This window comes from Excalfactoria chinensis, chromosome 2 (assembly GCF_039878825.1).
Source record: "Excalfactoria chinensis isolate bCotChi1 chromosome 2, bCotChi1.hap2, whole genome shotgun sequence".
NCBI lineage: Eukaryota > Metazoa > Chordata > Aves > Galliformes > Phasianidae > Excalfactoria > Excalfactoria chinensis.
The window spans coordinates 19670822-19684311 of record NC_092826.1 but is presented as its reverse complement, the minus strand read 5'-3'; the positions used below and the strand labels follow the sequence as shown (position 1 = coordinate 19684311).

Below are 13490 nucleotides of genomic sequence, written 5' to 3'. Positions count from 1 at the left end.
AACAACACAGCAACTCTATGTTTGCAACCGAGCCACGTATCTGCTCTTACTGGAGAAGTGTGTTTGTTACTGTTTGGAGGACACAGAAGACCCCTGACAGGAAGACAAGGGTGTCACACATTACACTGATTCCATACACACAGCTTGCCATCACAGGCTGTAATTTGTGTGTGTATTCTTTTCCCTTCATTTCCAGTACAAATACAAATCTGAATAATACAGTACATAGCAAGCACTGCAAAATTACCAATGAAATGAAGGATCTGATAACAGGCTTTTTTTTATTATTCTTTTTTTGAACGATGCTGCATTACACGGACTCAAGCTGTGTAAATACGCGACTGTACCAAAAATGTTTTAAAGCTTTGAGTAGAGTGATGTGCCTCGAGGGTAAAAACATGTTAGAGAAAGACACAGAATGAGGTGGGACTCCTATTAACAGCACGAGAAAATGCATCCAAAGAAGTAGTGTATGGAAACTTCATCTGTCCAAAGAAGGTTTGTCTGTACTGGCAAGCTAATACAAAGATAGCTGGTATGGTATTAAGTATGCGGACCATGCTGGAATTAGACAGATGTGTTTTAAAATACATGGGCTGTTTTTTCATAACAACATGATTTCAAAGCTGATTTCTTATTGAGGGAGCCTGCCTTCCTTAAAAGTAGGCTATCTGATTAATCTAAGATGCCTACTTGGTCCAACTGTAATTAACTGTAATTAGTTGGCAGTGATTTCCCAGAGGGCAGAAGCACACTGATCAGCAGGCTAACTGCTCCACTCCAACACAGCACAGCTCCTGGAGGAGAGCTTCCTGTGTAGTGTATCACTTAGAAAATCATAGACTGGATATCAAATGCTGTAGGATGAATTGTGACAAACCTGTGCCAAAAGAAATAGCGTTTTACATCGGAGCATTATACAGAGAACTCAGAACATCAACCCCCAGTGCCACCACAGCTTTTCACTCAGCTCTCATTCTGGCATTGCTCCATGACTTGTTTGGAATGAGGGAGGCGAAGGGGTGCCTTTGAGCAGCACATACCTGCACGATTTCCAGCATCTCTGACTTACTGATGTAGCCATTCCCATCGAGATCATACATGCTGAATGCCCACTTCAGCTTCTGCTCCAGTTTACCTCTCGATGTCACGCTCAAGGCTATGATGAATTCTCTGAAATCTATTGTTCCATCTCCATTGGCATCAAAAGTGCGGAACACATGTTCTGCAAACTTAGAAGCGTCCCCATAAGGGAAAAAGTTCCCATAGATTTTTTTAAACTCCTCCATGGATAAGTGTCCACTCGGGCAGTCTCTCAAGAAGCCCTTGTACCACTCCTGGATCTCGTGTTCTGTAAAGTCTGTACTTTCTAGCAAATCTTGCATGACTTCAGGGCGTAGCTTGCTGTTCTGCTTTCCCATGTTGGTGTCAAAATGTTACCTACAGAGGAAAAAAAAACACCCTTCATTTTAGTTATAATAGTTATTAACATTCGTAATTATTAATAACAGTTAGCTTGAAGGCTGCAAAAGAACAGCGTACTGGAGTTTTCTGACAACTTGGGAATCAACTGAAAGTTTTGACAGTGTCTCCTGCTACAAGCATACTCTGCAAAAACTAACAAGCCTCTCCTACATGTTATTTATTTTACTCTTTCACAGTGTGGAGAACTGTCGTTGCACTGAATTTATTGCCATCCTACTTTCCCTTTTCAATCCCCATGTAAGCAATGGATGATGTGAGGTGCAGGCTGACTGGTAGCTGTGTGCCACAGCACACCCTCCAGCCAACCCAACCAGCTCAGGGACCTCACCCCAAAAAGCTGCTTTAACTTAACTTAATTAATGGGATCAGAGTGCATCTACCGTGGGCACAGAAACCAGGAGCTCCAAAAAACCTCTAGATACATCTTCATGAGTCAATCAGAGCAACCCATACTTTGCCTCTCTTGTTTGGCATGGACCAAATCCCATTTTATTTCAAATGCAGATAAAATCTGGGTAGATTTTATGAACAGTGGATTCCCCATCCCCAAACTACGGGGGGGGGGGGTTTTGTTGGGTTTATTTTTGTTGGTATATTTGTTTAAAATTCTCCTTGTAGCCAGAAATTGTAGTTCTTAGTAAGTAACAGTAGTCTGGGTGGTCACGACTCTTTGAAAACAAACCCTTTTTAAGAAAGGGAGAGAAAAAGGATGAAGTGTCCAGACAACAACACTGGAAATTCATTTAACTGAAATTAACAGTTAAGAAAAATTCTTTTATCTCCACCATTTCAGTTAAATCATTTTAATTGTATTTTATTTAAGGCAAGTTGCTACACATCACACTGTGCAGCAGATTTACTAGCGATTGGAGGTGTTTGGATTTTAAGGTTCAGAGCCTGGATGCGTTGGCTCCAAAGGACAGCACCATCATTTGTCCTGGAATTTAGCGTTACACCTGAAATGTGGGGAGGGACGCTTTGTCGACAGAAACCTGCCTGAGAATTCATCAGGGGAACGACAGTCACAGCTGAAATCTGATGTGTGGACAAGTTAAGTAGAACTGCAAAATAATTTATACAAGACTCCCACGCTGTTGTCAGAGCAGAGTCTCTGAGATGCCGAGATGGATTTATGAACGATGCCCGGAGTGGCAAATGAATGTTCAATAAAATATCCTTTCTAGATCAAGGTAATACTATTTAAAAGCACAGAATAAAACAGAATCATTAAGTGACAGCAGCAGCCAGTGAGAAATGTACAAGATTTGAAGCTCAGCTCCTGCCTCTCCTATATGACACTAGGAAAGAGAAATAGGGGCTCCCCCTAATTGATGTTTATTGTTTCCTGTGGAAAGAAACTGAATTCTGACAGGGTGAATTTGAACTCCTCAAGGCAGATGGAGGATCATCTCCTTCATCTACTAAGTTCTTGAACCACGGCAACCTAAAAGCCTTATTTCTCAGAGTTGAGATGGCAGGATCCATTTTAGATCTGTCCGTGCCTCCACAGGCTCCACCAGCTGCATGTCTGAGCTCCTAGAGCCAATGGAGTGGATGCACCCTGCTCATTGACAGGAGGCTGACACACTGAGGAGTCCCGTTCACTGGGAGCTCCTCCATCTCCTGCCCACTTCAAGGGTCTGCACGACTAGCTCAATCCAAATTATGTCTTTTCTTCCCGAAGGATTTCCTAAACACTTGGAAAGTGGAAGATGCCGCCTCAAAGATAATTTTTTGTTTACTACCCTTCCTCCTGTTGAAAACCTACCATGTAGTTCTTCAGTCATCCAAGCTCTTACTACCCTGAAAATGTCAGAAATGTCCCTGTGCTATAGATCCAGTTCAACAGCTGAGTGTTGCGTTGCCTTCGGTGGGTGTTGGTTGGGATTCCCGGTAAACAACATGGGTGCAAGCAGAGTGCACAGATCACATTAGACACAATTGTGCTAAGCAAAATGGCAGGAGCGAGGTCTTCCAGCAGGATGGAAAAGCACCTGGGCAAGTGAAGTGGCAAGGCTTAGTTTAAAGTGGCACCAGTTTAATAAAAGCAATCCAGCAAAATCCCACAGCACTTAGCATCTACCCATGCCTGTAACTTAGCATCTACCCATGCCTGTAGCCTGCAGCTGCCCCACAGCCCCAGCTCTGCAGACACTGGAGGAGGGAGGGAAGATCTCTGAATCACGCACAAGCCAGCTGCAGTGGGAGCAAGCTGGCATTAGCAGCATAATCCCTTGCTGCTTTTTAATACCTCAAACATTTGAGAATGCAAAGCTCAGCCTGCGCACTTCCAGTCTGGAGTCTTATGAAAATAGTATTCGGTCTCTGGCCTTCATCAGATAACCAACAATGTGTTTCGGACCGAAAAATGATGCATTTATAGCTGCAGATAGCTGCAGGTCTAATCTATTTTTACCAAAGAATCAAAAAAAGACAGGATAACAGGATGCACTGCATTTTATTGGTAGCTGCAAAACATTGCCATCAGGTAAAGTTATGTGTTCTCCAGGCATGAAGGGAGAACCAACCTTATATGGTTCAGCAAAGAACAGAAACTCGCAGTCACTGTGATACCAAGCAATGCAGTCAAAAGCCATAGAATTATTCTTGAGCCCAATTGCAATTAATTTGTATCATGGTCCTCGCCCTCTGACTTGTTCATTATTAATACGTGCTGTTCTAGGAACCATAACGATGGGATTTATTGTGCCCATTCCATCAGCAGCAGATCAAAATGACTTTGCAGCCAAGTACAGAAAATCCTTGAGGACACTCAAAGATCCTTATAATCACTTTGTAAACTGCTGCCTGCCTCTTCAGGATAGATTGGATTATGGGCAGAGCATCGTGAGCTGAGAGACTTCCAGCCAGCAATGGCAGCAATAAATGCAAAGAATGAAATAAAGCTGAATCTGCTCAGGCATTTTCCCCACATTTTATCACCTCCTGTAGATCTCTCAAAGTTCTTATAAATTGTGAGGTGTAAATAATAAAAGCAAATAAGTAGTGAATGCCAATCAGTGGAAAAGGAAAGCACTGACAATCCTGAAAAATAACTACTGGAGGTATACAAGAGAAAGAGGTTTGTTTGTTAATGATTATGTTTACTTGCAGTTTCTTCCACTGATATGACAGTGCTGGACTTGACTTAATGGATACGAATGACTTCTGTGAGGGACAACATGGTAGAAAAATATTGTGATGCCTTCTTTCTGAGGACAGTATTATTTGGCAAAATAAGGTGTTGGAGATGCATTTATGGCTGGAAAGGTCGATCCCATTTCAGCCCACAGACGATCAGAAAGGCAAACGTCTCTGCTGGGTGGTTGCTATGAGAAGAATCTGTTTGCTGGTTATTGTAGGAAATGTCACAGGGAATGCTCCATACATCAAGTATTTAGAGCTAGGTCTAATCAGGCCTTGGTGTGGAATTTTTCACGAGACCAAAGGCAAAGCTTTTCAACCAGCAGAATGCTATGGCAGTTCCAAGAGAACTAACAAAAGTAGTGACGGGTTTCTCCAGGACCACCTTTCCGAGCAGCGCAGCACACTGCACAGATGGACCTCGGCGCTGATCCAGCCTTCCCAAGCAGAGCCCTGACTGGGCAGAAAGGCAACAAACCCTTATTCTGCTGCTTTTATTCCTTTTCTCTTTTTTTTTAGAGCTGTATCTCAGCACGTGTTTTTGAAAGAAGATACATCTCACTGCAAATCACACGGGGACTTCAGAAAATATTCCTGCAGATTAAAATTCTCAGCCTTGCCACTCTCAGTTTATCTGATGATATTGGCAAACAGCAAAAAAACCCACAAAAATATGGATAAAATTCACAAGCAAGATTCATTAAAAAAAAAAAAAAAAAAAAAAAAAGCACCAAGAAAACTGACATTCTCTTATGAATATTTGCAAGAAAGAGCAGCAAACAGATTTTCAGTGCAGTATAACAAGTACACCATGCCTGAAACATCCAGCATTGGGTGGATCTTTATTGTCCTCTTGCCCCCTCGAGGGGATTTTCCCCTGAAGAAAGTGCCCTTTGGACAGCACTTACTCCTGGGTTTCCTGCTACAGCCTCCAGGTGAAACCAAGGACAAGAACTGACAGCAAAACCTTTACGGCTCTGCTTGAAGTGAGATGGGCAGCCCAAGCAGGAGCAGCTGCACAATGTTCATGAGTTGCAAACTTGGAGATGCTTATGGATATTGAACATCAAAAGCCCAGGCTCTTATCCCTGCAGATTTACCCTTGCAGAGAAATGTTACAGCTGCTCCACAACGTCTCCTGTTTCTTTTTATCGTAATTCCTTCATGCATTTTAGCAATCAGAGCTGGAGAGGGGAGTGGAATAGCACAGGGAGCAGAAAGGCACTGCCCCTGTCAATATATGCTAATGCACTACTACCAGGGTCTTCAGCATCAGTGGCATCATGTCTTCTTTCAAACTGCTTCTTGCAAGGCTGAGTTCATGGTACAGGATGATATGACTAGGTGTATTTCTGGAATTAGGAGCTGAGGGGAAAGATCACATTATGCAGATATGCACAGTGCATTGCAGTAACTCCACTTGTGTTCATGGTCAGTAATGCTTTCCATTTTAAAGCCCTGCTCGTATAAACTTATCTACTGAAGAGAACTATCCCTTCTGTTGCTTGTACAATAGGCTTTGTCTCACCATCCCAACCCATCAGGTTTGGGTTGCACAGGAACATCAACCAGGTCTGCTCTCCAGCTGTTGGCAGTCAGCTACTTGCTGATGCCCAGGGAGGAGCCAACCTACACAGATGGTGAGGTCGCAGAATCACAGAATCATTAAAGTAGAAAAAGATATCTAAAGTCATCCAGTCCAACACCAGCACATTGACTATGTTCCTCAGTGCCGCATCCACACTTTTCTTGAAAGTGACTCCATCACCTACCTGGGCAGCCTTTTCCAATGCACTATTTCTCTTTCTGAGAAGAAATGTCTCCTAGTACCCAACTCAAATCTCCCGTGGCACAATTTGAGGCCATCACCTCTTGTCCTATCGCTGTTATTTGGGAGAAGAGGCTGACCTCCACATTGCCACAACCTCCTTTCAGGCAGTTGTAGAGAGCAATAAGGTCTCCCTGAGCCACCTCTTCTCCAGACCGAACAACCCCAGTTGCCTCAGTCATTCCCCATAAGACTTGTGCTTCAGACTTTTCAATCTCTACCACTTCAAAGAATGGCTTAATGAGAGCTCTCTAGGAAGGTTTTCTACTCAATTAGGCATAGCCTCTGTTTTCACATAAGCATAGACAAGTAGTGAAGACTTCCAGAGGAGAGACTACTGGAACTGCACATAAAGAAGTCCATCTTCCCAAATCCTATGATGACCTTTCAATGGATAAATAGAGGGCTTGAACCCTATGCTTCCCTGTGCATGAGAAGGGACCCCAGCCTCCAGACTTGTTGTGTGCCTGGGATTTATCCGAATTGCTTTGGGAAGTGAGAAGAAACCCATCACCCTACGAGCTGTGTGAAAAATAACGCAGTATGTGCTGATTAGTCATCCTTCAGGGCTGCCCAGCAAAGGCTTCACCCACCCAGCACAGCTTAACAGTAATATTTCCTGTGATGAATGAGAAATAGGGAGATAAAAAAGATAACAGAAATCAAATAAAAGAAGACCTCACACAAATTTGGCTAAGCCCTCTTCCCAGGCTCCCAAAGAGTCTCCCTATTTCATTTCATTTTTTTCCCCTCATTGTTTAAGAACTCGCTACAATAAAAATCATGATGACATGCCTGTACTTTTTGGTTCACAATTATCCTTTTATGGAGAGCTGAGGAACGGCAGTTCACCGCAGGCTTTGTGAGAAACAAAATACTGATTTTTTCATTAATCCTGGGTAGAGCCATCTCAGGTCTTTAAAATGACTAACTCTTTGTCTTGGCAGGCTTGAGACGACTCTTTTGTGCATTGGATATATTTATATAGATTTGATTTCTTCAGTCTCTACAGAATGACTATCATTGCAGAAGTATGTTTGCCTTTGCCCAATAATTCAAGACCAAGGACAACAGAGACTTTGCTAACACAGTACATTAGGATGACCATCCTTAAGAGGACGTTTCTCCACCCTTTGCTGCATTCAGCAGTTTCACTAAACACAGAACACTTGCAGCATTTATAAACACCGGTGCTGAGCTCCCTGCAGGGGAGCTGTTGGAACGTCTCAGCCTGTTCCAGCTGGGGTGGCTTTATCTCATGGCGTTCCTTCCAAAGGAGACTGTATCTCAAGATCTGAACGACACACATTTTGTACAGCGATTTTGTCTTCTTTTATGAGATCAGCTTAGGAGCCTGAAGTTTCTTTGTTTAACAACTCTGTTCAGGAACATATTTTCCAAAATGCTCAAGGTCACATTTTTCAACCACAGTTTACCTCAGACTTCTCAAAAGAAGCTCCTCTTCTGTTTGGACACCTGTGTAATAGGCAGCTTCTCAAGAAGTGTCTGTAATCAGCAAACTGAAATCTCCCAGAAAATAACACCATTTATTTTGGTGCCTAACAAGGGCCTGGGCGCTTTAGAATAGCCTTCCTCCTCGCCCACCTCGCTGCAATTTGCTTTTGTCCTGATTCTCACATCTCAGTTATGTTGAGCGCAGTTTATTCTCCTCTCTTCTGAAGTGCTCCTTCCCTTTGTGTAAGGCACTCACCAGCAGTAACATAACCCTCGCCAGTGCACCCAAGCAGACCCGTCATCAAATTCACCTAGCAGCAACTTTATCAGGTTTCTAATCTGTCCTACATCTCGCGCAGTCCCTTTATGTAACCATATATGCAATACCTTGGTGGGAGGGAGTGGAAACTGAAGCAGAAAGCTACTGTTGCACAAAGTAACAGGAGAAGCCCATGTGAATTCATGATCTCGATTTTTTTTATCTTTGTAAATAAATAGCATGTGACTCCCAAAGAGTGACATTTGTGCTTACTCTACCCTTAAAAGAATTGCTAACAGATGGTCTCCTATCCCACAGCAGAGACTCGGTGTTGACAGATAAAATGAAAGCATGATACTGAAAAACCCTGAGCCATTAACTGCCAAACACGATGTGTTTAACGATGGAAAAAGGAACGATGTTCTACCTGGAAAGCAACTGAGGGTTTTTGTTCCACATTGAAGAAATTTCATGGAACTTTCTCAGGGAAAGTAAGCAACAGGAGAATGAAAGTGGGAGGTTTTGGCAGCCAGGACCAGAACCTTGTTAAGGAGGTGGAAACATGATGCACTGAGTTAATGCTGGAGTTTACCACTTCATGAATACAAATGTCCGTGCCAGCACCTAGTGCTGTCAGCCTGTCTGAACACGGGGGACCTGAGGAAGAGACGACATTTAAGGCCGAAGTAATTTTATAGAGATTGTAGGAATTTTTGAGAACCACTTTGTAAGAACTGTTTTAACTGCAGAGAAAGCACTGATTTCCTTCACTGTGCGTGCTGTTTCTAAGAATTCTTACATCCTTGTATCTGCAGGATGAGCCTGTGAGCAGCACTGGCTGAACATCTTTTTCCAGTAGAGCCCATCTCCATCCAACAGTGCAGCTGAGTTGACATCAAAATGCTTTGTGGAAATGTGTAGCATTCCGAAAAAAAGTCTAGAAAAATGTCAGAATTATTCATTTTAACTTTATCATTTCATTTTAACAAAGATAAACCTTTGTGACTTTGTTTTATTATTAATTTTGTTTTGTCTTTTATGCTGGGTGTTAAATTTTGTACCATGATAGTTTTGACGTTACTGATAACACAATTTGTTACCAGTGCAGTTAAATAACTCGGTGTTTCCAAATCATTTTTAACTTCCATCCCATTGGGAAATTTTGATATTTTGTTCCAATTTGTTGTGAAAATAAATATAAATGTCAAAATTTCCTGTGGATCGGGAATTTCAGATTCTAACCAGCTCTTATCAACAACAAAGCCATCTGCTTTGTGTTAATGACTTGGGGCAGTATGTAATACTGCAGAACAGGGTGATTTTCTGTTGCTCAGCATCGCTTGTGGAAGTCAATGACATATGGCATGGTTTTAGCTCCTCGTTGTTTAGGGAAGTTTGAGGCTTGCCACTTTTATTCCTCATTCTATATTGTTACATTAAAGGAACTCATCATTGAAACCCAAGAGTTTCCTGTGAATGTATGAGAAAATATCCTTCCAGTGACATATGGCGCAGCCTACAGCCCTGACATCTGAAGGGATCCTGCTTAAGCAGCTAGATCCTTTCCAAACCACAGCGCAGAAATTTACTTTCATTTTGCAAAGATTTTAAATCGATAATTTAAATAAAACATGCTTCAAAATAATTTCACATTTTTTGGGAAATTAGGAGGAAGACAAATCTTTGTGTCTCATAAATTCATTCAGATGAGTCATAGCTTGATTTCTATTTGAGAAGTTACGTTGTCATAATGAACTTCAGCACTAATGAAATAAAACAGTATGTTGATACTAGTTTGAGGCAACACCTGTGCTATTTTTTCCTAAAAACTCTTCCCTGTGTTCCCAACTAAATTCTTCATGCTGCAGGCAAGGTATTGAAAAATCAGTTGCCCCTAAAGTGGTCCAAAAACCCAGACTACCTGCTCAGCCGTAACCCTAACTCATAAAATTTGCTGCATCTCCTGAAAAGTTTCTTGTCAACAGGAATACAACCAGCTTTAGTGATGATGATATCCTCTCTTGTTCTTGATGATACTCATGCCACTCACCAGGCAGATGGTGGATGTGACTCTACTCAACACGTCCAGAATTAAAATATCACCAGGGGAGGAAAGGTTTTCAGACTAAAAGAAGGGAGATTTAGAATGGATATAATTAAAAAGTTTTCTTGCAATCAGGGTGGTGAGGCACTGGAACAGGTTGCCCAGAGAGGAGGCAGATACCCATCCCTGGAGACATTCAAGGTCAGGCTGAGGGGCTCCGAGCAACCTGATCTATCTGTAGATGTCCCTGCACATTGCAGGGGAGTTGGACCAGATGATCTGTAAAGGTCTCTTCTAACACAAACAATTCTGTTTCTTTGAACCTGTAAGCATGAGGTATATCCTTCATAGCCCTTTCAGCCTAAAGAAAACTGTCATACGTGTGAGGCCTGCGCTGCTCTTGCTGACAAGTTTTAGTGAAGCAATATGTCCATTTTTAGAAGACAGCCAGGATTCCCAGTGCTCTCCATGGGAGAGGTGAGCTCTTCACTTAGCTGTACTCATTTGCACTCTTCAGGCACCTCATTTCTCACACATGCAATGGAGAGAGGGAAGAGGTGAAACTGAGCATAGCTGGGCTCCTAGTGACATGTCCTTGGAGTAGCAGCTTCTCTTCATTCTATAAGGAAAGTGTCCTGGAAGGATATCCCAGGTTCTGGAGCAAACAACTAGTATTTCATGTGGACACGCTGCTTTCTCTGGCACCTACAAGCACAGTTTTGTGTTCTATCTTTTTGGAACACTTGGTTTGGGTATGATATGACGTTTGCAAGAAGACTTGTGCTCATTTTGCAAGTAAGAATGATGTCCAGTCCTGACAACATGCTGTGAAAAACAGGCCCTTGTCATACCCGACTGCTATTTCTTGTAAAACATAGTGTGTTGCCTGATTTTAGAAATTACTCAACAGGAATGAATTCGAAGCTTGAACAACATGGTAAAGGTCGGTAAGCAAACTGCCTTAAGAGGCATAGAAAAACATTTTACAAATTAAGTGCAAAAATAATTTTCTGTGTTCTGTGTCCATCTCTCTCACACACGTATGGACATCTTGTATAATCTGTATCTTCTTACTTTTATCTGGAGGCAAAACCCTAGCAGTTCTCTGTATTAAGTGTAAGCTGTGGCTGTTCACATAAACAATACTGTTTTAGGAAGGAACCCTTGTGATGACATCCATCATGCAGTCACAGTATAGATAATTTAATTTTCCTGCAGTAAAATAAAAACAATTGTGTATGTAAAAAATCAAGACATGTCCATATCCTTACACAAGATGCAGTGGGGAACACTGTGTAAAAAAAAAACTGAAGCTAGACTGAAAAATCTGAATTATCTGTTTGAATGTCTTTGTGCCACCACTGAAAATCATTGTCCATAAAACTGAGATGAGCTCCTCCAAAAATGAATGGGTTAACTGCAGTTCTGCCTTCATTATTTACATCCTCCAAGGAAGTAAACAAAGTTCACCAGATAATTGCTTTTGGACAAAAGAATTTTCCTTTCATCATGTGATCAACAAACAATTTGTAACGCTTTTGAAAAGTCAAAGTCAAAACGAGTCAGATTCTTTCTAACGTTTAACCTCAGGAAAACAGATTTTACACATCGTGAAACAAACTCTCACTTCCTAGTGACTGCTAATAAACAACAGTCCCGTTGTTATTACATGTTTGGGCCTGTTTGCTTTTGCCCTTGTTGTCCTCATGATTTCAGTTCTCTGAGATTTCTTCTTGCAATTCTCTTTTCTTGTACTTGACTTTCAGCACCTCTACCCATTTTTCTTCTCTTAAGAATTCAGTTTATCATGTTACTGTAGAGAGTTCTGTTCTTTCTTTGATGTTTTCTCTTTTCTCTTATCTCTTTCTCTGCTATTTCTTAGCTTCTTAGAACAAAACCCATCATTCTTACATTTTCTATTATCTCTGAAAACATCCACACCACATAATTTCTTTTTACTTTTTCTCTATTTCTCTTTCCTCTACTGATGTTTCTTGGCATTCATGTTTCCCACATCATGTAGTGTGCAGAAGCAGTATACTAAAAATGAAGCTTGTCACGACCAAAGCAACAGGACTTGGAAACCTTGGAAGGAGGGCATTTATAGAACAAATTCCGCATCTCTCTCTCTCTACTGAAATAATCCAAAGGAAATAGGCATCTGATTCCCAGCGAACTATTACCACTTCATCCACAATAATTTCATCTTGCTCTTTTTGTCTTAATGGTGGGTTACCAGTAATGCTACCACTAGGAGCAGTTTCTGAACTCTTTACAGCACCACCACCAGCATTTGGTTCACATATTGGTGATCTGATTTGTTTTCTTGGGAAACAACACTTCTCAGACATGGAAAGAAATGGAATTACAAGTGAGTGGGAGAGATTAGATTTTTTTGCCTGTAGCTAATGGAAATTTCATCTGTTATGTGATGGTCAACAATACAGACCCATTCATGCAGTCTGTGCATTTATGCAGTCAGAATCTCAAAAATAGAGATTTCATTTTCTGGCCTTATTGGTTCCAATTTCTTGTGGTGCACCCCAAACAATCTTCTTTCTACAGCAACATTAAGCTTTTGCATTCTTGGTATCGTGCTTTAAGAAAAATAAAAGGACTCATAGTTGAAATGTCTGCCTCTTGCTGTGTGCTACATATAGCTTTTAAGATGTCCTGAAAACATCTTTAGTTGACAGTTCTCTCTTCACCGATAATTTGTGTCCCAACCCACTCCCTGAACACTCTTCACTTCCACTCATTTCAGGCAGATATATATCCTAATTCTCTTCTCTACTACCAGTGTTATGAAAATCAGTGAAGATCCACTGCTCAGAAACAGCACAAATGCTGAAGAATCAGCCCACTGTTTGCAAAGTGCCATATAAAATCACCATACAAATTACTTATTCAATAATAACAGCACATCCTGTTCCACAAAACATGTCTCATATCTTAATGTTCTAATGACTTCACTGGAAAGTCACTTAAATCAATGAGCAAGGCAGGGATCCTCCTGTGAATTGCCAAAAGGATCTTCCAAAAAAGATTAAGAAATTGTTAACCATGAAAGCATACATAGAACTTCAGATTTTTGGCTTGTTCCTTTTCTGTATTAAATGAAGGGTGCTCCCCATGAGAATTACTGCTTTTTAATGAACACTCTAGGAAAATGAGACATTCATGAAGAAGCAGTATATGTGTCATGCAAGGTGCTCTACAATCTGTCACTTAGTTAAATTCAAACAGGGATGTTTTCACATTAGTCTCTACAGAAT

At 41.3% G+C, this 13490-nt stretch overlaps 1 protein-coding gene across 2 annotated transcripts in view; it reads right to left on the bottom strand.

Annotated features, from left to right (window-relative positions):
- The window catches only part of NCALD (neurocalcin delta), a 43433-nt gene that overhangs the window by 7184 nt on the left and 22759 nt on the right, over positions 1-13490 (bottom strand). For both annotated transcript variants that reach the window (XM_072328361.1, XM_072328360.1), the window contains exon 2: positions 1044-1440. In XM_072328361.1, the coding sequence (XP_072184462.1) occupies positions 1044-1421 (378 nt within the window). In that variant the 5' untranslated portion in view covers positions 1422-1440. The remainder of the gene's footprint in view (positions 1-1043; positions 1441-13490) is intronic.